General features: G+C 47.1%; 1 protein-coding gene across 1 annotated transcript; it reads left to right on the top strand.

Moving 5' to 3' along the window:
- PLEKHO2 (pleckstrin homology domain containing O2) lies at positions 1 to 26,753 on the top strand. The gene is made up of 6 exons (XM_058847022.1): positions 1 to 220; positions 4,644 to 4,796; positions 10,998 to 11,114; positions 17,936 to 18,040; positions 19,936 to 20,034; positions 22,343 to 26,753. Exons 1-6 carry the CDS (start codon positions 212 to 214, stop codon positions 23,579 to 23,581), a joined length of 1,722 nt encoding a protein of 573 aa, XP_058703005.1. The 5' UTR covers positions 1 to 211; the 3' UTR covers positions 23,582 to 26,753.
- Positions 26,754 to 27,990: the final 1,237 nt, after the last annotated feature.

Here is a 27,990-nt window from a genome sequence, read left to right as displayed (position 1 = left end):
CCCGCCTCCTCGCTGGCAGCGCCGGAGCCGCCGGAAACCCGGCGGTGCTGCTGCTGCTGCTGCCGCTGCTCCGGCTCCCCGAGAAGTTGCTGCGGAGGGAGCGCGGCGGGGCCCGGGCCGGCACCCCCGGCCCGCCCGGCATGACCGTCCGCCCGGAGCCCAGCGGGGCAGCGGGGCGGCGGCCGAGCCCCTGAGCGGGCGGCGAGGAGCCATGGAGCAAGTGAGTCCGGCCGGGAGCGGGACAGGGAGGGGGGACCCCGGGACAGGGAGGGGGGACCCCCGGGCCGGGCGGGAGAAGCGCCTGCCGCGGCGGGAGGACCGCACCGGGCACTTTGGGGTGTTTTGGGGTGTTCGCCGGCGCTGGGACATCCCGGCCCCGCTGCGCCCGGGGGACAGCGAGGGAGACCGCGGGGCGGGGTGGGGGGTTCTCCATCCCCAGCAGCCCCCGGAGCGGCTCGGGCAGAGCCTCGGAAGCGCATCCCCGCAGTCCTCGGGATGTTGGACACGGCCGGGAGGGGCTGCCGCGCTCGGCCGGCGCTGGCAGAGCCGGGCTGGTTCCACGCGTGCTCGGGCCACCCCGAGTGACTCCCGCTGGGGTGTTGTCCTACCCTGCTGGAGCCGAGCCTGGGTCAAATCGCCAGCTTGGACATGTCTGCGCACCTCCAGCCTTCCCCACTTCTGTTCTGCTCCTCCTTTCTGTCTGGGACGGGTTTAACTCAGAGAAGGGCAGTGGTACTTCTGCACACGGTTTTCATGTCCATGGGATCAGACACCCCAATAATCCATCCCTGTGAGGATTGATTAAGATGCCACAAATTTGTTAGCAAGTTAAACAGGTCACTTTCTCCTCTCGTCTGGCCACGCAATTATTCCTGCTTCCTTTCCTTGGATGAGGTTTTGCTGGTTGTGCACAAAGAAAACTCCTAGGACGGACTGCCGGAGGACTTCAGGCTCTGTCTGGTACATGCGATCCCTGTAGCTGTGGCTTGTCTCTCCCCCTTCACATCCCCCTATTTCAGCTCCCAACATTCTGTGGCATGAATGAAAGCTCTTTTAAAACAGCAGGGAGACAGCAAAGCAGCCTAAGTTGGTAGTGACTGAGAGCTGTTATTATCCGCTGGCATCCATGAAATTAATCCACAGCAGAGAAACTGCATCCAGCTGGCAGCCCAAGGGGCTTCGCACCTACCCCAGCACTGACTGACCATCTCGTGGGCTTCTCGTTTTTAGTGACACATGAATCCTCCTGCTTGTAGAAGGGGTGTCAGAGGATGTTCCCCAAGTTCCACGTGGATCTGAACAGTTTGTTTCCAGAGAAACAAACTGTTCTGCTTCAGCAGGCTGGGGAGAATTGGAAGTGCTATCAGCAAGGTTTGGGAGATAATGTGGAAAAGAGAGAAAAAGAGTGGATGTGTGGGGATGCAGGTTGTCTCCTGGGAGTTGTTCATCAGCACCTTGGTAGAAAGGAGTGTGTGATAAGTGAGATGCTTGATTGAAATGAAGTTGATGTAACTGGCTAAGACACTTCTGTGCTCTGTGTAATTTTAAAAGCACTACCATAATTCAACTCTTGGGGGTTTGTTTTGTTGGAAAACATGAAGACTATGTGGGTTTGTGGGCCCATAAAATACAGGGCAGGGAAGGGGAGAAAAAACTGCCTAGTTGTTAAATAAAAAGCCATCCTGTCTGATTTGTGTTCTCTGCTGAGCTGCAAAATGTGAGGCTAAACCAAGCTGAAGGAGTGGAACTCATGTTTCACTTCTAATGCCACCATGATATAAAATGCAAAAATGGCTCCTATGGGTTGGTTTGGGGAGCGATGCCTTCGGTGTGAGGCAGCTTGGGGATAACTTGGTTTTTCCTTTGTTTACGCTGGGTCACTTGGCTGATGTCAGGGGGCTTCTTCTCATGGAATTACCACAGGAACGAATCCACCCCAAGAACATCCCAGGAGGGATATCTTAATATTTCTTGTAAAATGCTCATATATAGCTGAGTTAACAACAGCAGCTCATGTTTTTGTGTCATGCTCCCATTTTAATTGTGGAATTGCAGGGAGAGAACACTGGATGGACACAATGGCCTGCTGCTGGTGCCCATCCCTCCCCTTGCCAATTTGGGGCAGGGCTGGCATAAAAATAATCCTCAAAAATGTTAGGCACCATCTCTGAGACTTCTCCGTGCTTTTGCAGGAACAAACTTCCCAGTTGAATCATCTGGTTTTTTATGTCCTTGAGCTGCAGGTGAGGGATTAGAGCACCTGTCCCCCATTGTGGGATGTGCAGGGTACGTGTGAGGGGGAAGCTGTTGACCCAGAGCCCAGAAGCTCAGCATCCCTATGAGTGCTGGATCTCACCCCTCACATCTGCCTCACATCTGTATCAGGGAATGGAGAAGGCAGCTCAGGTGACTCATGTGCAGTACAAGGGGCAGAGCCCTCTGCTTCTGGCTGTTGTCACCTGCTGAGACCAGCACTCTCCATCTCATTGCATCTTCCCTCACCTTCCCTCTCCTGGGCTGCTCAGGTGGGGCTTGGAGTCATGGATCCTCTGTGTGGATGCTCCCAGGTGCTGGCACAGCAGGAAGTCCTGTCTGGTATGGAGGAGTCCCCCATGCATGGCTCCTTTCAGGCAAGGGTTCCAACCAGGGCTCCTGAGTGATCTGGGGAACTCCAAGACAACCCTTCAATGCCAAGGAGATGTGGCAGTCTCTGAAAGGCTGGAGAGCCAGACCCTAAACCATCTCTGCCCTCGCTGTGCCCTGTACAGAGGTGCCAACATGAGCCCAAGCTCTGCTGGGGCAGATTGTTTTTCAGCAGTAGATGTTAGGTGCTGTGTCTTCACAGGGAGTACTTTTATTTTAAAACCAGACTAGTTTTTGCTCTGCAGAGCAAAAAAAGGACATATTTACCATGTGATTTCAGCCTTTCTGCCAGGTGGGGGAAAAAACGCAGCAAAAATTCACCTGCCAAGCAAAAAAAAAAAGCCTTAACAAGTAAAAACATTTTAGCAGTTGTTGGTCAGGACTCACTTGAATAAACTCTTCATACAGCTACATCCATGCACAAGTGCTACGAGGGAGGTTAAAGTCCATGCCCAATTATCTAAAAATGACATCAAAAGGGTTCTTGATCAGGAAACCAGCAGGTCTGTATTTGTGCAGGAATTGATGTTTGCTGAAGTCGCAGATCTCAACTGAATTCGACTTCCTGGCAACCTAAAAAGTCAAGTTTAAAAAAAACCCACCCTACACAGTCCCTCCATTTCCCGGAAAACTTTTTGATGCTCAGTCATCCTGTATTGTGGCCATTTCAGATGCAAGTCAGTACAACTGAAATAACTTCTACAAAAGGCACCAAGGTTGTTACAGGTTTCAGCCCAATTTTCTTTTAAGTGAAACACTGTTTATTTAAGTTTCTTTTTCCCAGTCTGCACCTGAGCCTGCCAGAAAAGCCCAGCCCCTTCCAGATCTTAGTGGAGGTCAGAATAAATGCGGGTGCACAGGGTGTTTAAGCTGTTTTTCTTTTTATGGGTGCGAGCTCCCTCTTTGGAATAAGAGCTTACCCTGATGAAAGCTGCTGTCCAAGGGTGTGTTCAGTGGGAGTTTGGTATAGGAAAACAGATTCGTTAGCAAGGCTCTCCTCCAAATTTTTGAAGCTTGTCCACACACACTTGCTCTGTCCTGGCTTTGGGAGTGTCCAGCTCTGACTCTGTTCCATGCACTTGGGATTTTCTCATGTTATGAAACAAGATGTCTGAGCTCCAGCTGGTCCAGTTTGTGCAGTTGGGATATTTGGGGCTCTCTTGTCACACATCCTCTTTTTGTGTGCCAGCTCTCTGCAGCAGGATTGCTGCTGTTACATGTGGGGACATGGAGAAAACAGAGTCTGGGGGACAGTGGGGTCTCTGGGAAGAGGTTGGAGGATTTGGGTTTGGCCTCTCCTGACAAATCACAAGGTTGGTGAGGTGATTGTGCAAGGGGATTTGGCTCAGCCAGGGATTCCCCTTGCCTTGCTCCAGGGAAAGAGGCTTATTGAGGGGTCCATGGGGTGTGGGGAGCAGCAGAGAGCTCCAAGGGAGGGGTACAGGGATCCTGCCTTTGCAATGGCTCTTCAGTGCACTGGAGAGGAGGAAAGCTTTCATCTTTAACCTGCTGGGAACATTCCAATGTGAAGTCCTGTCCCTCATGCCGTGGATTTGCGCACAGGAGTTGGTGTGGGGATGGTGACCAAGCATAGATGCCTAGAAGAGAAGCTTGCAGAAGTGGCCTTGGACTAAAATACAAGTGTTCCTATTGATGCCAGCAGAATCCATCGTGCTGGGAATCCTCAGAAAGCTGGAGGAGCAAAGGGGAGAGGAGGCTGCTCTTTTTCATGAGTGAGCAAGGAGTACCTCCTCAGAGAGGGAAGCAGAGTCCCTGAGGGAGCAGAGGAACGAGGTGGACTTGTTGCCCTCCCAACAGAGTCTCCAGGGATGGCTGGGGTCTGTGCCCACTTCCCAGTCCTGTGGGAGCTGGTTGAGTTTTCCTCTGGAAGATGCCAGTCTCCTGTTGTGATGTGGTGGGGAGGGACCACATTTGGTGGACGCCAAAATCTTCTCTGGGCTGGCTTTCTGATGATGGAAACTCCTTATGTCTTCTTGCAGGATACAAAGGAAGAGGTGTCAGAGAAACCAAAGTGTGCTCCAACTGCAGAGAAATATGGCTGGATTAAAAAAAGCAGCGGGGGGCTCCTGGGACTGTGGAAGGATCGTTACATCCAGCTACGGAAAACACAGCTCGTGGTCTACGAGGATGAGGTATGGTCACAGCTAATGGCCTTGAATGAGGGGCAGGAACAAACCCCTGGGGACACATGCATGTCCCTTTTTTACTCTTCCCTCCAGGACATTCCTTTTGAGAGGGCTTCTCCAGATATCTCCAGGAAGCTTAAACTCTGTAAAAGAGATGGCAGCTGCATTTTAAATATATTATATATTATAAATATTTTAGCCACTGAATATTTTGACAAAGTCCTTGCCAAAATAAAAAAATGGGGGGGCAGGACATCCTGTGAGAAGGTGAACGGAGCAAAGCTTTGGGCGGAAGCAGGATATGTGCAATGAGGTTTTGGCTTTTGAAGGATAAAAGTGATTGCAACAGGCTGACTTTCCACCTGCCACTTGAGGGGATGGCAGGCAACCCTGCAGCTGTTTGGCACCCCTCAAGCAGCCCAAATTGTTGCCAGCCAGACTCTTCAGGGTTTCTTTTAGCCACTGAAGGATGCAGAGCGAGATTGTGAGTGCTTGCTGTCCTCCTTAAGCACAGACAGTCTGGATTTGGCTCATCTTTTCCCTTTACTTGAGCCAGTTCTGAGCGAAGGACCCCTGGGAGTCTTGTCCTGGACTTCCCTAGATAAACTGCATGCCTTAAGTTCATGGCCGTACTTAGAGCTGCTTCCAAACAAATGAGGAATAAGAGCCAAGCCGAATCTGTCCTGCATTTTCAGGCGAGAAGAATGAAAAGTGCAGGGTTGGTCCTGCCAGGATGCAAAGGTGGCTTTGTCCTGAGCCAAGCCCTCGTTCCTGGGCTGGAAGCAGCTTCTGCAAGAGCAGAGTTTGCCCCAAAAGTTAGAAATTACAGTGCAGAGCACAAGCTACAACCAAGAGAGGTTTGAGATGAGGGGTGGGTTGGTCTGAGCCCTGCAGTGGCTTGTGTGTGCAGCAGGGTGGGGGACTGTGGTCTGCCCAAGGACCACGTGCCTGTGAGGTGAGGTGTCTGGCCCAAGAGGATCTGGGTCATGTGTGGGCATCAGGACGATATAAAAGCAAAACCATGTAAAGCTTCATGTGCAGTGTGCCAAGGGAAGAAGAATGGGGAAATGTTTCAGCAGCTGCATTGCTGCTGTGGTTTCAGGAACAGCAGGACTGACAGTGAGTTCAGTTCTCTTTTTTGAAAACATACTCTTGCCTAATAAAGAAGATTTGTTATAAACAATTTAGGTTAAAGGGTACTACCTCTTCCCTTATGCTGAACACTCCTGCGCTTCCCAAATCCCAAAGCTTTCTGGTGTCATTTGTTCTTAGCTGTGAAATGTCATGAAGAGTGCAAGAATAATGACAGGAGCAGTCAATGTCAGGTGATGAGCAGTTCAGAAGGCAGGAAAAGCAAGGGGAGGTTCTCTTACCCAGAGGGATGCAGCCTGGTCCTGCAAACTGTTGACTCTCTGTAGTTCATTTCCCAGTGCCCTGGACACCTGTTGACTCCAGCTGAAGCTTCAGGAACTTGAAGATTCAAAATCTATAAGCATGACGTAGGTTTTTTTTAAAAAAACAAGATACATGAAGGCTCTCATTACCACAAGGGAAAAGGAGGCTTTTAAAGTAAGATTAATTTTCACAGACATACAGAAGAAGGAAAAATCCCAATCATTTAAAGGGTTATTTTATTATCTCAACAAGGAAAATGGCATTTGTAACAACCAGGCATAATGTTTTCTGGTAGCCTGCGGATTGTGGTAACATCCTGTAATAAATTGCATCTGTAAGCTACAGTAGCTGCAAGGTCCCATTATTGTAAATAAGGGATCATGTTAATATCTATAGGCTATTAAACTGGCTTACAGTGAAGTCAAATGTCTTAGGAGAGGAAATTGCTGCAAAATTATCTGGTAGCACAATAGGATAACATGTGATTGTGCAGACTTACTACAGGGAAGCCAAAGGAAATGGCAATTTTCTGCACTCAGGAGGGGTCTTGTTGCAGCAGAATTGAGGCAGTTCATGTTTATTACTGTATTTATCTTCCTTTAATGTGAGTCAGGGCAGTGTGGCTGTCTCTATCTTACAAATGGGGAACTAAGTTTTTGAGATGGGAAGGGTTGATATCTGAGCTGAGTCTGTGGTGCAGTGTGCTATGGTGGTTTGCATTTCTGGAGTTCAAGGTGCCATTTTTCCCACTGGACCTTCTCCACATATCTGCTCTGTGTGACCCTGGAGAGGGACACAGCATTCCAGACCATCCTCAGGCCAAAACATTTACAAATGGGATTGTTCAGTGCTCGCTGAAAAAGAAAGGAGATAAAACCTCAGGCAACGGGAATAAAAGGCATCTCTCCATAAGTATCCTAAATTAGACTTATGTGGGTTAAACGGGGGGGGTGGTGGTCAGCTTCCATGTGGGCAGGCAGGTTTGGAGGCTGAGCATTTCAGCTGGTCTGAGCCCATCAGATTTCCAGGAACTGAGTAGTGCCTGAGAGTCAGTGTGCTTTTCTCAGTCCCTCCCATGTCCAGCCCTTCACAAAAAAGGTGCTAATGTTGCCTTTAGCATTTGTTTCTTATGCAGGCCATCTTGTTCGTGCAGTTGCATGAGCCTGGCTGCACTTGTAGCTGAGGTTTAGGTGCAAAACAAGAGCAGAGGGGAGAGCCAACATGAGATACAGAAAAGAACATTGTACAGTGTTACTGGAAAGTACAGTCTGAGCAGCACACAAATACCATATATCATCATCAGTAGCAATCTCCAGGAATGTGCTCCTGACCTGCCCTGGGAACTTGTTTCCCAAGCTGCATCTGCTAGTCAGGCTTTGGGTTTGGTTTAAAGCAAAGCCACCTCCTGAAGGCGAGTGGCAAATGACTATTGTGTTACCTGGAACAGATGGGATGAAACTCATCCCACACAGCTTCAGGTTTCTTTCAGTGGATGGAGAATGAAGGGAGATGGATTTCTTGTTCTCTGCTGAGCCTCCATCTACAGCACCCTCTGTACCCTCACCTAAATGAAGATGCAGTTAAGCAACTTTTTGTTTTTTAAGTTTGTATGTTACATACCCAAATGTCAGGATGCTCAGATGCAAATACAGGGTGCTCAGATCCCAAGAAACTGCTGTGCAGGTCTGTACAGAACCAAGCAGGTTATTTTCTAGTGGGGTTTCTTGTCTTCTTGTCTCTGCATATTCTTGTGACAATAAAAACCATACAGAGAGTGTCTGAAGACCAGGCAATCCTATGTAAGGTGACTAGACAGATCAGTATCATTGCTTCATGGATTAGAAAGAATCAGCCTTGAGTTTGGATTTTTTTACCCCCTAAACAGTGCATCTAGTGCTTAGAGCTGTTTTCTTGTTGTTTTAGGGTTTCTTTATAAGTGTATTATATATGGGGAAAAATCCTACTAGATTCTAGAGACCAGAGGATCCACTTGGCACTCAACAGTTGGACACTCAACACCTGCATTTTGTCCCTGGTAAAGTTATAGCAAGGTATGCCCAAATTTGTTAACATTTTGAGAGCCTAATATAGAGAAAAAATTATTATTTCAGGTCTAGACATTTAAACTAAATGGAAGGGCTCAGCCCCTGACTCAGTGAGACGGTTTTTGCTGGGAATTACACCTTCATATAAATAAAAATTTCAGGGAGTCTTTTCCCCCCACTTTTTTATAAACTTTTCATTGAGGAAATTGTTTGCCAAGTGTGATTCTTTGGTTAAGCACATGCATTAATATGTCCAGGTGTTCAGTAACTTTCTTCCTAAGGGCCAAGCCAATAGACACAGATATGTTTCTCACAGGATCTGCTCCATGAAGAGTTAATGCAGTAGTTTCTCTACATTAAATCATGAATGTAAGGGTTCTATACCAGGATTGAGCTTCTCCAGAACATGTGTCAGGGCAGGAGTCTGGAAGTGACCTTGTCTCTGCATGGTGCTGAGTGTCCTCCAGGTCCCAGGAGGCTGAAGGGATCTGGGGACCTGCATCAGGGTCAGGTCTTTCGTTCTTTATCTTAGCAGTGCAGGAGAGACATAAAGGATCTCTTTGTGACCCAGGTAGGCTCACAGAGAGGGGATGGCTGCTTGCCAAGGGTAAAACATAGACAAAAGCCCCATTCTGGTGCTCCCTGAACTCAGATGCTTTTCCTTTGCCTCATACATGGATTTTTCTATTTCTCTGGCTGCTTTCTTTCCTGCTTTCCCTGAAGAGGAGAACTCACTTGACAAGTTCAGGTCTCTGAGATGAAGGAGCCATAACTTGAACAATCAAGGTGTCTCTGGGAGACAGCATCCTGCATGTCCCCATCCTCTCTGCCTTTGTTCCCTGGCTGGGTCACACTCCCCAAAGCCTCCCCAGGGAGAAGACAGGCATCTGGAAGGCAAGAGGCAATCTCACAGCAAAACCACATCCCTCCACCCTGCCAAGTCCCCTCGTTCCCCAGCTTGGTGTTCCACAGCCCTTAGGAAATGGAGCACAGCTTGCACGAGATCAGAGGAAGAGTTCCTGTCCAAGAGACAGGATGGATGGCATGGACGAGGAGGGTGACGGGCTCTGCTGGGGACAGAGCTGCTTTTGAGAGCAGGGAGGGTGGGCAGGAGGCTTGGGGCTGCTCTCTGCTCTGATCCTGAGCCCAGGGAAGGAGCTGGGAGCTGCACCGGCCGTGCAGCAGGGCTGTAACGTGGGCGGTCTTCCTCCGAAGGCCAGGATGAGATCACCCATCCCCGAGGCATGTATTCCTGACCTCACCCTTCTCTGTCATTTGTTGGCCGCGGAGGGGTTATTATTTCCATCCCTGTCCTTTTGCAGTGACATTGCGATACCAGGATTGCAGCAGGAGCCTTCAAAGGGCCCGGTAGCGTCAGCAGGATTTTATCGGCTGGGTTTTAGGTTTGGGCAGGATTAATCTCCTCCTCCTAGTATGCATTTTCCCAGTTCACATTCACCTACTCAGTGTTAAATGAAATAAACAGTAATGTCATTAAAATAATAAACCTAAATTAGATCCAGACGTCCCTCGGTGGCTCAGGACTTGCTCTGTGTACCGGCATCAGCTCTGCCGGGCCCCATCCCCAGATAGGAGGGTTAAAAAAACTGAAACGCAGGCTGAGTTCTGCACAGCGACTTAAATGTCAAGTGGTAAAGGGAGGAAATTCCCCGCAGCCCACTTCCCTCTGAACTCTCCATTCCCTGCCTCCAGCCACGCAGCAGCTTCCTGGCTACGACATGTTTCCTCATCCCACACCCCCTTCTCCGCTACAGGAATTGCTAAATACAAACTCACACGGGCACAAGGAGCTGCCCTGGGAGCAGAGCCGGAGCTGGGGGTGGTTATGCCCAGCGATTTAAATTCAGGATGGTACTGGAGAGGTTCATGAGCCATGCTGACTGAAGCACTTCACTGGCAAGAACTGCTCTGAGATTCTCACTGCTCATTTGTGCTTAGCAAAAGGGAGCTTTGGTCTCTGCTGGGCTACTGAGACATGAAGAATATTATCTGCCCAGTGTTACGCTGCGATTCCTATTAGGGATGGTGCTCTGCAGCTGAACCGAGCCACGCACCACGTGTGGAATTTTAGTTATGTTACTGGGAGAAATGAGCCAAGATCGTGGCCGGCAGTCATCAGTGGAGATACTCCAGAGATAAATATTCCCCACTGAGATGCTGGCCCAGACAGTTTTGCTGGCTGTACAGGGCTGTATTTCCAATCCTAAGTGTTTTGACAGCTCAGAGCGTGGCTGCAAGAGGACTGTGTCCATCACACGCGGCTCCTGCTGACCTTTGTGATGTGAGGACCAGTCTGCCCCAGTTCAGTGTGGCAGCAGGGCTCCCCTCTTATCCCTGCTCTGGCTCAGACTTCCTGAGGGGGCTGCTTGGTCCATTGTGATGCTTGTGTCATCTTCCCTGTGAAAAAGCAGAATCACATCTTCTCCTTTCATTGTGGGATGGAGGTAGTGTCACTTCTGGCTGCAGATCCCTGGATGAGGCCAACAGCAATGGCAGAAGCTGGTGTTTCTGTCCCCAACCTGTTATTTGCTCAGCCACTGTGGACCACTAGGCCTGTAGCTTAAAGACCAGGGTATTTTCTTAATGAGATGCCAGCCTGATTTATGGGGCTTTCTGTCTGCATGCAGGTTATTTTTAAGGCAGAAGAGCTTTTAGACAGTTGCAGAGGGAAGAAATGCAGAATTTGATGGTCTATGATTGATTTCAATGCTTCTATTCATAATAATGTTTCATTCCCTCTCTGCAGGATGAACAGAAGTGCATAGAAACGGTGGAACTGGAGAGTTATGACAAGTGCCAGGAGCTGCGTGCACTACTAAAAAGGAAAAATCGTTTCATTTTAATCCGCTCCCCGGGTAAGAAGGTAGGATTGCCTTTCTCATCACCCTCGAGTCTGCTAACTCCAAAGTGAGTTCCAGCCAGCTGTGCCCAGAGCAGATGAAAAGCTGAGACTGAGCTCCTTGGCAGCTGGGAGAAATGACCTGTAGCTGTGAAGGGTCTGCAGCATGCAAGAAGGAAAGCCACTCTCATGTAGATTTCTTTCTTGTGTTGGGAAAGGGTCTTCCTGTGGCTCAACTTTTTACTCTTGTTTTTTTTCCTGCCTTAGCATTTTCTTTCTTGCAGTAGTCCCTAAGAAGGGGAGAATGATCATTCCCTATGGTTCCTCCATGTCCTCTGAGTACCTGTAGATGCTGCAGCTTTGCCCAGGTTCCAGTGAAATCAAGAATTCCAATCCATGTACTGAGACAGTTCCTGGAGTTTGAACCATTGATCTGAGAAACTCCAGTGCAAAGTTAATTACAGCAAAACAGTTCCTGGGAGAAAAGATTTATTTTGCTGAATTCATGAAACCCTACATCTGTAGCTTCCTGCACAGCATCTGGTCAGATCCAGAAGCTACAAACCAGGCTGGCATTGCAAAGAGACTATACATCCATCTGAGCATTGGGTGTATGCAAGGACATCCTCCTTTACTTCCTATCTGTATTCATCATCACTATACATCTCTGGATGTTCTCCTTAGCTCCTACTTGCATGCTATCCATGTCAGCATCTTTATGGGCTAGAATTCTTCATTGTTGCTTTGGGGTATCACACTTTGCCTTCTAATTTCAATACGATTTTTTTTGGCCTCAGAGTTCTTACTAAATCTCCCCATGCAAATCTGAGAAATTTTGGGGGACAAAACACATTCATTTCCATAGAACATGAACAGGAAAAAATACCAACTTGCTGTATTCCCCCATCTCCATTTTGTTTAAATAAATGGAGATTGTTTAGTCCTTGTTGTCAGTGTTGCTTATTCTTTCACTCCAGTCACTTCATGTTTATTCGTATAATAAGACCCCAGCTGAGTTCAGAGCACCATTGTGCTAAACTTCATCCAAAACAACAAAACAAGGACTGTCCTGCCCCAAAACCCTGGGTTAGTGAGCTCCAGCAGAGCACTGGAGCCCTGAACACATTAGGAAGGAATTCTTCCCTGCAAGCATGCTGAGGCCCTGGCACAGGGTGCCCACAGAAGCTGTGGCTGCCCTGTCCCTGGAAGTGTCCAAGGCCAGGTTGGACGGGGCTTGGAGCAACCTGAGGTAGTGGAAGGTGTGTCTGCCCATGGCAGGAGAGTGGGAACTAGATGTTTTTTGAGGTCTCCTTCAACCCAAATGATTCTAGGATTCTGTGATCCTAAGTGTACACCTATTCCCAGGGAGGCCAATAATACCATGTGTGCTCAGAGATGGGCAGCACAATAGGAGCAGGTATTATCTGCAGGTATGTTACTGAGAGAGAATTGTGTAATACCTGCATATATCTCTGCACTGCTCCATGAATCAATACAGGGTGTAAGACCTGTTCCCAAACCTTTCATTTCTTGCTATGAGAAAAATATGCCCAAACTGTGCCCAAAAGGGTAACTTCATCCTTTTGGCATGCTGGCAAGTTTACAGCTACCCTGTTTTTCATGCCACTGATTCAATGGAGACCTAGATAGAGGCTACTTTTTATAAGGCTCTTTTGGTGAAAGGAAGGGCTTTTATAAATGAAAAGTTCCCTGTTTGTAGCTCCCCTTCCACCCCTCTTTTGGCTGGGAATCTGGTGAGGGTGTTGACACACAACATACTTTGGCAGATGCTAGCACAGGCTTCAATTAGAAGGCCAACGTACACAACTGTCCTTCTTCTGTTTTGAAATCGCAGCTGTGGTGATATATATCAGTTAAACATTTTCCATTTGGGAGGCTTGCTGCCATCCACAGTTTAAAATCACCCTGTGTGCCAGCTTGCCAAGCCCTGCCACATCTTGCTAGGCTTTTTTTATTTTCACCCTCTCTCCTGAGCATAATGCTGAGGAACAAGTTGGAGAGACTTAGGAACAAGCTAGGAAAGGCCATTTCTGTTCCAATGCACAAGTCTTGAATATGGGGAGCCCAGTTTAGTTGTAGGGGAATCTCAGTTTAACTTTTGGATGGGATATTTTTGAGCAGAGATGAATCAGTCAGTTAAAACTACTAGGCAGCTGAAGTTGCACCTGAATAAATAAGTTGTCCTGCTAAACACTGGTCATTGATGAATGTACCCCAGATTCTGCTTGGCCTGTTCACAAGGATGACATTTTTGTTAAGCTGTGACAATATGAGCATGTCACACGCCTGCACTGGTATGGAACTGAAAGAAAGCACTACCCCCTGAGCTTTAATTCTTCAGTGAAGGAAGCTGGCAGTGTGCAAAAGCCCCATTTTTCTTAGAAATCTCAAATGCTTCATTCCATCCACAGCAATTAAATGAAAACTTTTGGATGCAGAGAGCTGGGCTTCTAAGAAAGGTCAGCAGCCTTGACCTGGAGACTTTAAAATGTAACTACTCAAAATGCAAAAAAGCAGTGTAAATGATGCTTAGTGTAAACTGTGAAAATTACCAAGATTGGCACAAGTCTGGTGTTCAGTGGATCTGAAAAGCTTCAGCTGCAGGGAAGTATTAATATTGGGAAGAGGGTGGTAGTAAGGAGAGTCCACCAGGAAGTCCTGTAGCTCCCCAGCCATCCTCACACCTGTGGTCAGGGATGGAAAATTCCATTGCTTATTTTTCCCTCCATGAATTTTTGAGGTACCTGGAAGTGCCTTCACCGTGGGCCCAGCCTGGGCAGTGAGGCTTGGGGGAGTCTGCTCCTGGGGTCTGCCAGTCTGGCAGAGATGCTGCATTATTCCCGGGGACGATGTGGCTCTTGGCTCAGCTACAGAAAACCACCAGAATCCTCCGACAGTCATCTCATAGAAATATGGAATGGTTTGGGTTGAAAGAGACCTTGAAGATCACCTAGTTCAATCTCTCTGTCATAGGCAGGGAGTCCCTTGTCTTCTTTGCCCTTCATGATATAACCTGACAAAGTCATGTAGAAGAAGGCAAGAAATGACCCCTCATCTGGCAGATAGATTCTGCTGCAGTCATGGTAGTTTAAGATGTTACTGACCCAGCTCTGCTCCAGCTTATGCTGGAGGTGACTACCCTGTACCAAAAGTCAGCAAAAGGGAACATATCTCCCCCAGCATTTCACAGGCAATTCACAGTCCAGTTTAGCTCGGCCCCACCAGGCTTTACACTGAAACAGACAAGGACCAAGCACAGGTTTGTGTCACCTGTGTCTGCAGCAGATCTGCTCAGCAAAGAAGTGTTGGTAACAGTCTTAAACTGCAGCTACACAGCTCTCCAGAGCCTGTCTGTTAAATCACTTAGCACAGGTACAGAAGACTGACCCCAGGAACACTTCTCTTTCCTGGACAGCAGGCTCAGCATTGCCATCAGACTGTCAGTGCTGGAGAAGACTGATGTCTCAGGGAGGACAGGGAGCAATGGGGGAGCCAGTGCCCGCTGCCGTCACGGACAGTGAGCTGTGTGGGAGCTCTTGTTGCCTGACATCTCAGCAGTGATTCAGCAGGAGCTGACCGGCTGTGCTGTGCTCTGAGTAACTGTCAGTAAATTGCGTAGCCTGCATTCATGGCTTACAATGGTCACTAGGTTTGGCCATGACAGCTTTTCCTGGCACACCAGCCTGTTGTTTATGGCGTGACTCAGTCTCAGCTGGCTTAGCAAGAAGGAGTGCAAATGTGTTACCCTGCCCGCTGCCCTCTCATGTTGGTGTCACTGACTCTCTGCCTTATTCCAGCTGGAGATCAGGCTCTGCTTAATGCTTTGTAGGAAATATCCATCTTTAGATACATCAGCTGGTATGTGTAAATATTCAAATGAGTAAAGATACAGACAAGAGAAATTCATTTGTTCCTTGTTTGTTGAGAGCCTGGGAATCTCAGAGTACTGTGCATAGTCCCAGTGACAGGCAGGACTGAGACCACCTTCTTCCTGCCTCTCCTCTGCAGCTTCCTGCTTTACAGAGAGCTCCCATCCCGGTTTGGATGAGCTTCCTCTCCTCAGTGCCTTGGCTGAGGACAGGAGCCACAGATGGATGCAGACAGACCAGGGACTGCAAGGCAGCAAAGAGGCTGTGGCTGGCAGCAGCCTGAGCACGAGCCTCGGAGCTCCAGCAGCCTGACTCTGCTTTGGTGTCTGTGGGTGTGTTAGAAAGAGAGAAAAAATTTCTAAGATACCTGGGCACTGGGAGGAACCTGTCCCTCTGTGTCACATCCCCAGGGAGCTGTGAAAGCAGGGAGCAGGGCTGCAGCAACACGAAGCTGCCACTGCCCCATGGGTCCCACTGTGCTGCTCATTCTCCCTCACCCAGCTCCCTTCTGCTGCTACCATCATTCCCTTTCTCTCACCATCCACTGGATCTGCATTTGATGGCAAAGGGTTGCATGCCAGAGGGACGTCTCAGCTTCTCATTAATGAGGAACCACCCCCTGAGGTTTGCTCTGCTCTGCCACAGAGTTGCTGACACCAGTGCTTAGTCACAGTCTGGGAGGCTTTATTTGGAATGAGGCACAGAAAGTGGCATTGGAAGAGGAAGCTTGAAGTGAGGGAGGAATCCTTCCCCCGAACAACATGTACGGAGATTTCTAAACCCTGGTGCAGGCTGCCAGGTCTTTGCCAGGCAGTGCAGCAGCTCAGCTGCTCACAAGTAGAGCTTTCTCATAAGCTTTTATAATCACAAAGCTTTGGGGCAAAATCGTTTCCAAACAAAAAAAGTTTTTAAGCACACACAAAACCAGGCCAGTTTGGACTAAAACAAAATCTGGCCATCACTCTGTTTTGGAGCCTTGCCTTCCCTTACATTCCCTGGTTAGAGTGGCCCTTCTGCATCCCAGACAAAGGGCTCTTTTTCCAGAGGGCTGTGGGTCAGGCCCTAACCTCCCCTCTGAACTCTCAGGAAGGCATGTGGTCCCGTCACCTTACGTGCAAACTGATGGAATAAAGAATCTTTCCCCAGATTACTCCTTAACTCCCTGCTTGCCATACTGGTTGTGAGTGTCTGGCACTTGGCAACTGTGATGTAAATCCAAGGCATTGACACGAGAAATAAATACAGAAAGGAAGAACATTTTGTTTCTAACAGCAAGAGTGGGTGTAAGGAGATCAGGCTTTAGTTCTGCAGAATTTCTGATGGTCCCTTCAGAAGTTGCTGAGACACAGAACAGTTGTGCTTTGTTGTGCCATGAACAGGGAGCTGCTAAGAACACTCGACTGTCAGTCACCATTAGCTTTGTCCCCTCATTTAATATAGTCCCTGTTTTATATAGACACTGCTGTGAGTTTGGAATGTGGGGCCTCATTTACAAAAAGGCTGAGGCTACAACTGCTCTTAAAGGCAATGGGAAAGTGCAGAGTACCTACAGGATGTAAAATACCCCAAAAAACCCCCATAAGGCTGTGTTTTGAACAAGCCTCTCTGTAGCTTACTTCTCCACCTGTAAGAGATGAATAATTTCAGTTGCTTTGAAAAGGAATTTTTGAAGTCCCCCAGATACTGTAGTGATAAATAGGAAAGAAAAAAAGACTGTCAGGGGAATCAGTAATTCTGTTTTCAGGGCAGGGCTGGAGCAGAGTGAAATCAATAAGACATATTGACCCAGGAGGATAAAACACATGATGGAATAACTCACTAAGAAGTGCCACCCTGTTTTTAGGGACAGTGCTAGGAGGAACACACACAGCAGGCTGACATCCCTACAGCCCAGAAACACTGGGAGTGTCTAACTTCTAAGTGCTTTATTTTGCAATGTTGCTGATGTCCTTTAGCACAGGAGTATTCTCCTGTGTGCAGTGTGGATTAGGGCACCACATGGAGCTGTTTGGATCCCAGCTGGTCTGTCATGGAGCCACCTGTAAAGTGAAGATGATATTTCTCTCACCTGAAGTGTACTCTGGGGCAAAGCTGCCTAATACTGCTGAGGTGCTCAGAGAAAACAGCAGTGAATTAAGTAACTCCCTGCCTGTTGTTCCTGCTGTGGGCAAGAAGAGATGGGAAACACTGAGCAAAGCCATGGGGCTGTCCTGGAGGAAGGGAAGAATTGTCTGGCTGGAGGACAGGCCATACAATCACCCATCCTCCCTCCTTATTTGTGACCCATACTTCTTGCCAGTTCCCTCTTATATGGCCAGCTCTTCCCTTCTTCTTGTGGCAGCTCTTCAGACCCCAGAGACTGTCTGTCTGCAGTGTTCATTGCTGGTTTTCATTTGCAAATAGAAAAAGATAGGGTGAATATTGCACTTATATTGCTCTTACGCCTCATCATATCTGTGCCCAGCTGGGTCAGTGTTAGAGCAGGCAATGTCAGTGCCCCACACTCCTGTATCAGTTCTGTTCTGCAGAGCCAGAGGAACAGGGAAGCAGGCAGAGCTCACTGCATGCAGCCTTCCCGTTCCTTGTATTCTGGGGGAAGTGGGAGATAAAGTATTTTACTCCACCAGCCAGTATGACTTGGACTTTCAGTCTGACTCTGTGCAGTGTGACCATTTGCTGTACAACTCAATGATGCTCCAAGAGTTATTCCAAGTGTTTTGCAGAAGGAAGAAACTTACTTTTTTTACTACTTTAGTAGTTACCAAAATAAAAGTACAACAAAAAGCTGTCCAGCATAACAAAATCCTGTTCATGGGAGCTACGCCAAAGCACAAAGGCATCTGTAGTTTAAACACAGGCTAGAACTGGATGTTATATAGGAACTGAAGTGATTCAGAGGTACCTCTGGTCCTGACAAGGAAGGCTCAGGCAGAAATTCTCTCTCTGCTCTTGCAGGTTCATGATATCAAATTTCAAGCTCCAACTTTGGAAGAAAAGGAATCGTGGATAAAAGCTCTTAATGAAGGGATCAACAGAGGCAAAAACAAAGTATTTGATGAGGTAAGAGAAACAGTTTTCAAACTCCTGTGTTTCTGTGTCTGTTCTCATCCATGGCTCCTTTAGCTAAAAGCAGAACTTGCCTGAACTCCTGTTCTCCCCATCCTTCCTACATGTCAGCCATTGTCTAAGAAAAGAGAAAGGTGGTGTGCAAGGTAGGGCAGGTTCCTTCCCTTCAGAACTTGGGATCAGAGGATTTCTGGGAGTTCCCCTCTCCCAATGGAAGCGGCTGATGGAGAGAAGCAGCTACAACACTGAGTTGTGTAGAGCTGGGATGCAGCCTGGAGGGACTCATCCCCCCCCACACTGCTATGATCCTCAGCACCAAGCAGCCTGGAAATGGAGGTACTTAGTTAGGATATAGCCCAGTCTTCAGGACTGGAAAAGTCTGAAGTGACTCAGTCCACCAGCTATTCCGCCTGCAGTCTGGAGAAAAGTCTGGTGGAAAGTTACTCCATGGCCCTGGCCAAACCTGCCTGCCTCTCAGCTAGCCCCAGTACACCTGCACTTTCAAATTCTACTCCCATCCTGCTGCACAGAGGAGAAGATGAAAATTGCACAACCTAGAGCCTGTTTAACCTTGCCCTGCTCCCTCTTAGTTTGTAAATCAGCCCTGAGCTAAACCAAAGGAACAGCATCTCTTCTGCAGTTCTTTCAGTAACTGAAAAGAAATGAACAAAACCACCACCATGGGAATGACACAAGGGAAAACGAGCAGGGTAAGGAGGGACAAAGCAATCAGCAAGTTCTGTTTAGCAGAGGAAACTAAAGCAATGAGTAAAAGTTTTGAGAAAATGGCTGACTGGTGTAGATACAGTGCTAGAGGTGTAAACTCTGAGAGGTTAGGCTTTGCTTTTTTTCAGCAGAGGGCAAAAGCATATGGGTACAGTGGGCAGTGAACTCTGCACACTCTTCAGCAGCACAGCAAGGTGGGATCTCAGATCACCTCCCTGCCCTGTGGGTTATCCTCCTTACAGAGCAAGCCAGCCTCTAATTCTCAGTCATTCCAATAAGGATCAAAGCTCAGATTTAAAGTGTTTCCACACAGGCCAGGCACAGACTAATGGGTCAAGCCCTCAGCTGGCTTGGATTATCTGTTGTACCCTGAAGGAGCTGTAAAAACCACTCTGCCATACCAGCCATTTTTCTCTTTAAATCCCTATTTCACCCTTGCCAGCTTTCCTATTGTACAAACTTGTGGTACCAAGGACACACAGAAGTTTCAGTGTCCCTGGTCACTGCTGCTGCCCCTCCATGGGGAGCAGACTCCAGCCCTTGGCCGCCACAGTGTGGGTGGATGGTCATAGAGCCAGGACAGAGAAATACCTGTCAGGGCACTGGGACCTCCCTCTTTAGGAGTGTGAGGCAGTGGATTTCTCATCTGATTCCAGGAAATAAATTTGTTAATTCAGCTGGAGCTGCAATTAATCCAGGTCACTGCTCACACCTTCTCCTCAGCATCCTGCAGTCATTAGAGCTGTGGAAGGGAAGAGCTGTAACAAAGTGCTGCTGATACAGTTCACAGTCAGGTCACAGTTATTAATGAGCTTTCACCTCTAAGATGGAAACAGCAGTTTTGGTGCTGTGTTCTGCCACATGCAGGAGCTGGTCCAAGCACGGGGTGCAGTGAGGACAAAGCTCTTTATGTCCTTTTTTCCCTGCCTCTTAGGTGGAGAGAAGTTTAGCCATTGCAAACCTTGAGACCTTAAATATCCATCACATACATGCAGGGCTTTGCAGGCAGGCTGTAATTGAGCTCTGAGATAAAGACTAGAGGTGAAATATTCTCCAAATGCTTCAGCATTTCATGTGTGACAGTGACAACTTTATAGTCGTATCTTGAGAAATTAATTACTTTCTTCCTTTTTTTGTTTCCCTTCTCTTCCCCCCTGTTAAAGGTGAAAGTAGACGAGAGCCTTTCCTTGGACCATGTGACTCGGGACAGGGTGAAGGTGTCCCACGGACGTCGGCCACCCACAAGAAGTCACCTAAAGGAGGTAAGTGCACCCTGTTGGAGTGAGCCATCCCACCAGCTGGCATCACCGAGAGCTGCTCCTTCCACTCAGGTACCAAACCCCAGGGGAAACCTCAGGTATGCACAGCCCAGAGAAATCTAACAAGGGAAACAACTTCCTGCAGGAAAGACTGTGCTAGCACCTCTCTAATGAAGCTCCAAGTTCCCATAGATCTCTATCTGCTGCAACGTTACCATACATTTAGCTTTTCGTAACTCATAAGCTGCTTCACCATCTGGTCAGAGCCATTAGAGTTTCATTTTCATCAGAAGAGACAGGAGCTCCTATAGTTATTTCCAAAGATGTTATAATTTTGTAGCCACAGTGGTCTAAAGGTAGAAGAACTGCATGGTGCATGGGGAGAAGCTGTATTTTTATTAAGCTAACTGGAGAAAGCAGACAAGCTTTCAAGCTTACAAGCCCTTCCCTAGGTCTGAAACAGAATAGATTATTCTCCTAGGCAGTTTTATAGACTAACCTGTCTACTTTTAACTGATTTTCTGGGTCTGTCTCTTAAAAAAAAAAAAAAAAGAAAAAAAGGAAAAAAGAAAAAACCAAACTTGCATTTCATTTCCAGGGGAGAGGTTCTTACTAATGTTTGATTCCTGTGATTTATGAAAAAGTTTCTACAGACAGATTGATATTTTAGCAGAGCATTAATCGCAAGCAAGGAAGGTTTTTAAATCAAATCTTCTTTCTTCAGATTTCCAAGACTCTGACTTATGTGCCTGCACAACACTCAGATGACCCTTGTGCAGAAAATTAGATACCTTGAGACTTTTTACTTTGCATAGAAATGGAGGGAGAGTGTCTCTCCCAGAGAAATGCATGAGAATGAATCATAGATTCCCATCCTCCAGAAAACCGCAGAAGAAAACATGACAAAAGTCACAGCAACAATGAAGTGTGGATTCTGTTGCCTAATATGGGTTCAGTAAGGTGGGGACCTCTTCCCTAGGCACTAAAAACATCTCTCTTCCCTGCTCAGGTCACTATTTTCACAAGATACCTCCGAGGTTAATACCTCTAAGACTTCTCACCCATAGCCAAAATCAGGGGAAACTGGCTTACAAATTTAGCAGCAGGAATGAGGGGATAGAGCCTGCAGAAAGATGTGTATCATGGCTGCTGGCTGCAGATTCATGAAGGAAATGGTATGAACATGGATGTTCAGTGTTAAAAGCAGGCCAGGTGAGGATGGGTCAGGGCCAAGCTGCCAGCATGCAGCTGGCCTCTGTTTCTCTGATGGGCTGGAAAGGCAAAGAGAAGCTTTAACTAAATTTTTTGCACTGCAGGAGCCTGGCCCTGGCTGCAGCTATGCCTTCGTGTGGTTTTGGGTTCCCTCACACAGGAACTGTCACCGCAGCTCTCCCTGTGGGGCACTGAGTTTACACACTGCAATGTCTTTGCTAAGTCCATCCTTTTTAGGAAAACCTCCCTGCTAGTGAGATTTGCACACAGACTTGTGTCTGAAGGAAGTTTAACCAGCTGAGGCTTGGCCCTGGTCAGGCCGGGATGACATTAGGTTGGAGGAACCAAGCAGAAGGCAACAGGACTACAATCCCATGCCAAGTGATCTAAAGATTTATGGCAAGCTCAGAAGCAGAAAAGGGAGCCTTTGGGGAGGCTGTTGTAAATGAAGGGGGTAGAGGGGTCCCACTACCCACAGGACAAAGAATAAAAGGCAGAGCTTAACACTAGCACCCATAGGAAAACCAAGAAATTAGGTTATTGTGGAACAGGCTTTAAGACGTTTCTTTCAAAGGAAGTAGTAGAATAAGTTCTGTGCTTTTCTTAGAATCAAGGGGCGTTTTGGGTTGGAAGGGACCTCAAAAATCATCTGCAAGGGCAAAGAACCTTTCACTAGACCAGGTTACTCAGAGCCCCTTCCAGCCTGGCCTTGAACACTCCAGGGATGGGGAGTCCACAGCCTCTTTGGGTAATCTGTGCCAGGGCCTCACCACCCTTATAGTAAAGAATTTCTTCTGAATAGCTAATCTAAACCTGTCCTCTTTCAGCCTAAGGCCATTGCCCCTGTCCTATCACTCCATGGCCTTGTGAAAAATCCCTCTCCAGCTCTCTCAGAAGCTCCCTTTATGCACTGGAAGGGTCTTTAAGGTCTCCCTGAAGCCTTCCCTTCTCCTGGCTTAACAGCCCCAACTCTCTCAGCTTGAAGCAGCAACCCCTTGCTTGCTATGCTGGTTGTGAGGGTTTTGCACTTTAACTTGAAGTTAAAGGATGAAACACAGGATCAGTGATGATATTGAAAACTTTCTCTCTTGTTTTTCAGGCTGCCAAGTGTACATCAGATGGTATCCTGCGATTAGATCTGGATATAGTAGACAATGGACCACCAACCTTTGATTCCACTACTAGTGAAAGTGACAATGAACCACCTCAAAAAGAAACTCCAAAGCCCCCTATGCCACCTACAAAACCCACTGGCACAAAAGAAAACCAGGAGGCAGAGAACAACATCCCTGACCAGGAACATAAAAAACCTCTGTCTCCTCCACTGCCTCCAGATAAGAATCTTAAGGAAGGCATCATATCAAAGGACAGCATAAATGCCAAGGAAGAGGACTCTCTAAGTGCAGAGGAGAATGTGGAAGAATCCCAAGCACCAAGTGAGGAGAACAAGGAGAACCTCGTTGAGGTCAGCAACAGGGTTATATCAAAAGCTCCAATTCCACTTCCTAAAAGTGTGCCAGACAAGCTGAAAGTAGCTTGGGACCAACCAACCATTGAACCTAAAAAGACAGAGGACTTGGAATCATCAGGAGATGATGGCAAAGGCAACCTGGCTGAGATTGCTGCTGCAGATGTTTCAAAGCCTCCTGTTCCTCCTAAGGTTTTGCCAGAGAAAATGCTTGCCGCAGTGAACTCCAGCCATGGTGACCTGGAAGCTGGGGGCTGGGAAAAGCAGGAGTCTGGCAGCTCCAAGCCCCCAGTGAATGGGATCACAGCCAGCAAGGTAGCAGAGTTCACATCCCTGACAGCTGAAACAGAAGAAGGAAATGGGAGGACCGCAGCTGAGAAGGAACAGCAAACTTCAGCAGAAGAGACAGAGACTTCCTTAGCTACAGAAACAGACCATGAGAGTATAAAATCAACTATTGAGAAGAAAGATTCTACAGAAAACACTTCAGGTCTCAAACTTCGCTGTTCTTCTCTGGGAGACTTGCTCTCTGATTCCAAAAATAAACGGAGAGCACTTCCAGGCCAAGGTTTCCCAAAGGATTCCCATCAATGCTTAGCTAAAATGGAGGAGAAAGTTGCTAATGAAAGGGAAAAAGCAGAAAAGCTTCTGCAGAAGGTTTTACGTGAAGGGTTGGAACAGGCCCAGGAGGGGAATGGACCCCCAGTGATGGCAGAGACGTTGCTCAATGAGGCAGTAGAACAGCTTCGGCAAGCTTCACAAGTTTTGCAAGAAATTAAAGGTCTTGGAGAACTGAAAAAAGAAGGAACACAGAAACAGAAAGAAAAGCAAAAGGATCTAGTGACTCTTTATAGGAGAAGTGCTCCCTGACACACTTTACAAAGACTTCTTCCCCAAAATCAAAGCTAAACATTTGCATTTACGATTTGTACCATTGCTAGGCCAGTGTTTAAAGATGGTGTTTTGCTGTGCACACACCATATGTTTGTGGGACAGAATTGAGCTTTCAGTTATAGCATCTTTCTTTCTTCATGTTGTACATACCAGTCTGGTTCTAATCCTCTTAGCACAGCAGAAGGTTACAGGACAGTGAACAGTTTTAAAAATGTGAACACTCTTTAAGGATTCTGTCCAAAGTCCTTTCAATGGATCAGGCCTTAAAACTCACTGGTAATCAGACCAAGCCAGATTTTTTTGAAAGGAGAAGAATGGCTATTCCAGCAAAAGCCCCTGTCTCTCTGTATTTACAGACAAGCAAATACCAGATTACACTGGCTTTCTATCTGGTTTTCCCAGTTAAATCATTTAAGGATAAATGTAGTCAGCGTTTATTCGATTGCTGGCATTCCCAGACCACCTGGCCCAGTGACACCTAGGAATGTAAAGATAAATGATTTAATCTTCTCCAAAGATACTCATAAAACCACATCCTCAGTTAAAGAGTGACCTCACACAGAGGCAAACCAAACTGGCCAATTCCTGACTCCAAGCAGAGTCCCTGATGTGGAACAGCTGTATGAAGGCACTTTGAGGCTGGCTCTGCAGCGCTTTAAGTGTGCTAAACACTGCATCAGTGAACACAAGTCTGAAAGCATCATTGCCAGGCAAGTATGGATTGTTCCTCTTTCATTAATAGGGAAATTGAGATTACATTTGGCCTTTGAAAGTGTCTTCTACCAGGACAGCACATTTATTATTGAGGACCGTACCTATCTGATTACTCTGAGTCCCCTCAGCATTGTTAGGAACAAATAGCAGGCATTTGGACAACTTGTGTCCAGGAGATCACCAGGAGCTTCCTAGGAGAGCTGTCACAAAGAAGCTTTGGGGATGTGTTCCATTAGTGTTGTCTTGGGATGTAACTGACAGGAGCATGCACATCAGGCAGTGGGTCTGGATGAGATTCCCCCTTCTCCACCTGCTGTGTCCTGGCCAGCTGGAGAGCCATGGTTTGGCCCAGATCTCTCTGATTGACACACATGGAGGGAAAGGCATTTTGCACACAAAACTTTGGGGCTGGTCCCAATGACTTAAGTATATGAAAATAAAAATGCATTGCTACAGAAGGGTGTAAGCATGGCATTGCAGAAGGCTCCAGCAGAATTTCCACAGCTTCCCTGTCCACCTGCTAGGAGCAACCACAGTTCCTGTGGTCTTTAGTGGTTACAGCAGTGGCAAAATCATGTCTTTGCACTGCTGCTGTATCCTCTCTTCTGTTCTCAATAGTGGCTTTGAGGAGAGTTGTGTGACATCCCAGAGGGCTTCTCCTTTTCTTGAGCCAAGCTCTGGAAACATGGAAAATGGCAATCTCCCTAGTCTGGTTTTAAAGACTAGGCTACCTAAAGTCTTTTCTCTCATTTGCCAGCACTTTGTTCTTAGCTCATCCATTTCTTTTTCTTCTAATTTCTGAGGTCCCACAAGTCTGCAGGGGGCTGCAAACACCACCCGCAGCAGTAGTAAAATTCCATCTGAGTCTCCTCTTAGGATAGGTACTTCAGGTCTGAGCACAGAAAGGTTGGTTTTGGGCTTCCAAGTACCCTGGTTTCCACCATCTGGAGCCAGCAAGACAGATAGCGACCATAACTGATGCTTTTGCCTCTTTTGATTAAATTAGCCTTGGTTTTGGTAGTGAGTCCTCCTCTCAAGACAGCCATAGATGTTGTATGGGAGTTCACTTGTTATTCTGTCACATGGAAAGTTCTACATGGTCAAACACTCAGGACTCAGGTGCTTTGCTTTGAGAAGAAGTTTCCAATGTCCTAAGCCCACCCCGAGGTACACAGACTGGAGCACACTCTGGACTTGTGCCATTTGCTGCTGTGGGTTCAATGTGAACTATGGGTCATATTCACCTTTCCAGACACACTTAGGACAAGGGCTAAGAACACAGACAATATTCAGTGCCTATCTGCTATCTAAATGTATTTTTCTGCATGTGCACTTTTGTTTACCGAACACTGTGTGGTATGAATGTGAGCTGTCAGCACCTGGTGTGCACTGGAAGTCGAGAGACATCAGCTCCAGAGAGCAGGCAGGCTTTTGCAAGATGCAGTTCTAAAACAATAATAGATGGGGGAAAACTCAGTTCACACTAACAGGAATATACACAAACCAAGGCAAACTCTGGCTACAGGTTCATATCCCAAAGCTGAAGCCAATCCTAAACTTCAGGACAGGCAAATCAAAGCCTGGCACTGAAATCCAGGAGAATGACAACAGCTTATGGGGTAGCTCAGCCCCCTAATTTATACATGAATGTTTTTGCTTTCCCCAGTGTTTTCTTGTGGTGGTGTGTTCTGTGGATACTCGTCTGGCAAAGTGCTGGTGAAAATACCCAGACATCCCCCTCTGTTACAGCCAAACCTACAGGATGTGCTTATATTTACTGTATATTTTTATATTATACTCAATATTTTAATGAATAAATGTCTGACATTTTACTGAATAGCCATCAGTAGGAATCCTAACAGATAAATACCCTCTGCCTGTTAGGAAATGGGCAAATTAAATCATTTTACAACCTACAGCTAATTATTGTATATGCTGTACTAACAGATCTTATTAGATTTGTATTATGTCTTGTAAATAGGTATAACTTAAGTGGAATCTCTGTATTACCCAGTAACTTTACTGCTGCAAATGCTATGTTAAAGACTCTTGGTTTTAACTGTTTTTTCTAATAGGTTTAGCAGTTTCATCCTAAAACATCCAGCCTTCTATGGCAACTCCCATCTTCAGCGTACATCCTGCCACCATGCACTTTTTTTTTTTAATCTTCCTTTAAACATGCATTTAAATTTGCATCTGATTCCTGGCTGTGGGGGTTTTGTGCCTGAAAACCCTCTGGGCTTGGAGTGTTGGAGTGTGTGTTTTGGGCTGTGCCACCAGTTTACATGTCTGTGACAGGAAGGAAGCGAGTTTGCAAGTGAGCAAGTGTGGATGACGATCTGAAAAGCAGCTGCTGCAGCCCGTGGAAAGGCAGCGCTTTGTCTCCTGCTTGTAAAGAGCTTTGAGATTTGGCAATAAAACCTCCTTTTAAAAATCTGCTGTTTCAGAGCCATTTTGTCCTAAAGTGGAGCAGGGAAGTGCCACCAGAAGCACCACATTAAGGCTTTGCTGCGGGAGAAGGGAATGCTGCACAGGCAGTGGTCAGGCTGAGGTGAGCTTGGTGCTGTGCTAACCACAGACAGGAGGAAAGAGAAATGCTGGGGCTGCAGCTAGCACAGAGCTGGAGCTGCTGCTGTGCACAGGGCACTTCCTGACTCATCCCTGCCTGCCAGCTTGGCTGCCCTGGCCAGAAAGCATGGCTGAGGCCAGGATTTCCTTCTGGAAAGCAGTGGGAAGCATAACCTCACCAAGTTCAGTCTCCAGCAGAGCTGGCTGGGCTGCTCTTAACGCCTTCATGTGGACTCACTGGTGTCTACAGAATGTGGAGCCCACTCAGCGCTCGTTCCCTTGGTGGTGAGCAGCACCAGAGCCTTTTTTCTCTACCCAGATGCCAGGAAGCTGCAGCAAGAGAAGGGGGTGGTATCTCAGTGACTGCTTCCCCTCTGCAACAACAGGTCAGAAATTGGTCAAAAGTAGGTAAGAAGTAGATTCAAGAGTTACAAGGAAGCAGGGTAGAGTGCAAGTGTACATGCCATCGTGTTGCACAATAAGAACATTCATTTGGCTAATAAATTGTGGTTAGCAAACCCTCTAACGCCTAGTTGGGAAGGGGGCTGTTCCTCAAGGGAACCTCCAAAACACAGGGTGATTTCTACAGATAAGCTGTAGAGAAAGGCACTCTCTTCTCATTGAGAAAACACACAACACATCACATTTTGGCCTGAAATTGGTGTTTATAACAAAGGGAAATGTCTAGCACTATGTGAAACAATAAAAAAATGTAAAAGAATGCAAAAGAAAACATACATAGTATTGCCATATGAATAATTTGCCTGACTCACTGTTAATTCAGCGGATAGTTATGGTTTACTGGTTTGAAGAGACTGTCTTGTGCAATAGACTCTGAAATAGACAATGCAGGTCCTAGATTCCTTCCTGTGATCCTACAGAACCCAATAATTTGCAGCTGAAAAGGAGCAAAAAGATCTCTTCCAGTCCCAGGGGGCCAAAAGATTTACTACAGCCTGAGCTAGCCTACACTGATGACTAATTATTCTTGCTATTAAAAAACGCATGTTTTAGCTTAACTATGAGTCATCAAGAGTGAAGCACTCCAACATTTCTCCTTTCCAGTTTAAGAGTCAGAAAATTTGTAGATGCAAAAGGTACTC

This window comes from Poecile atricapillus, chromosome 11, assembly GCF_030490865.1.
Source record: "Poecile atricapillus isolate bPoeAtr1 chromosome 11, bPoeAtr1.hap1, whole genome shotgun sequence".
Classification (NCBI taxonomy): domain Eukaryota; kingdom Metazoa; phylum Chordata; class Aves; order Passeriformes; family Paridae; genus Poecile; species Poecile atricapillus.
Note: the sequence above shows the minus strand (reverse complement) of the source record. Positions and strands in the feature narration are given on the sequence as shown.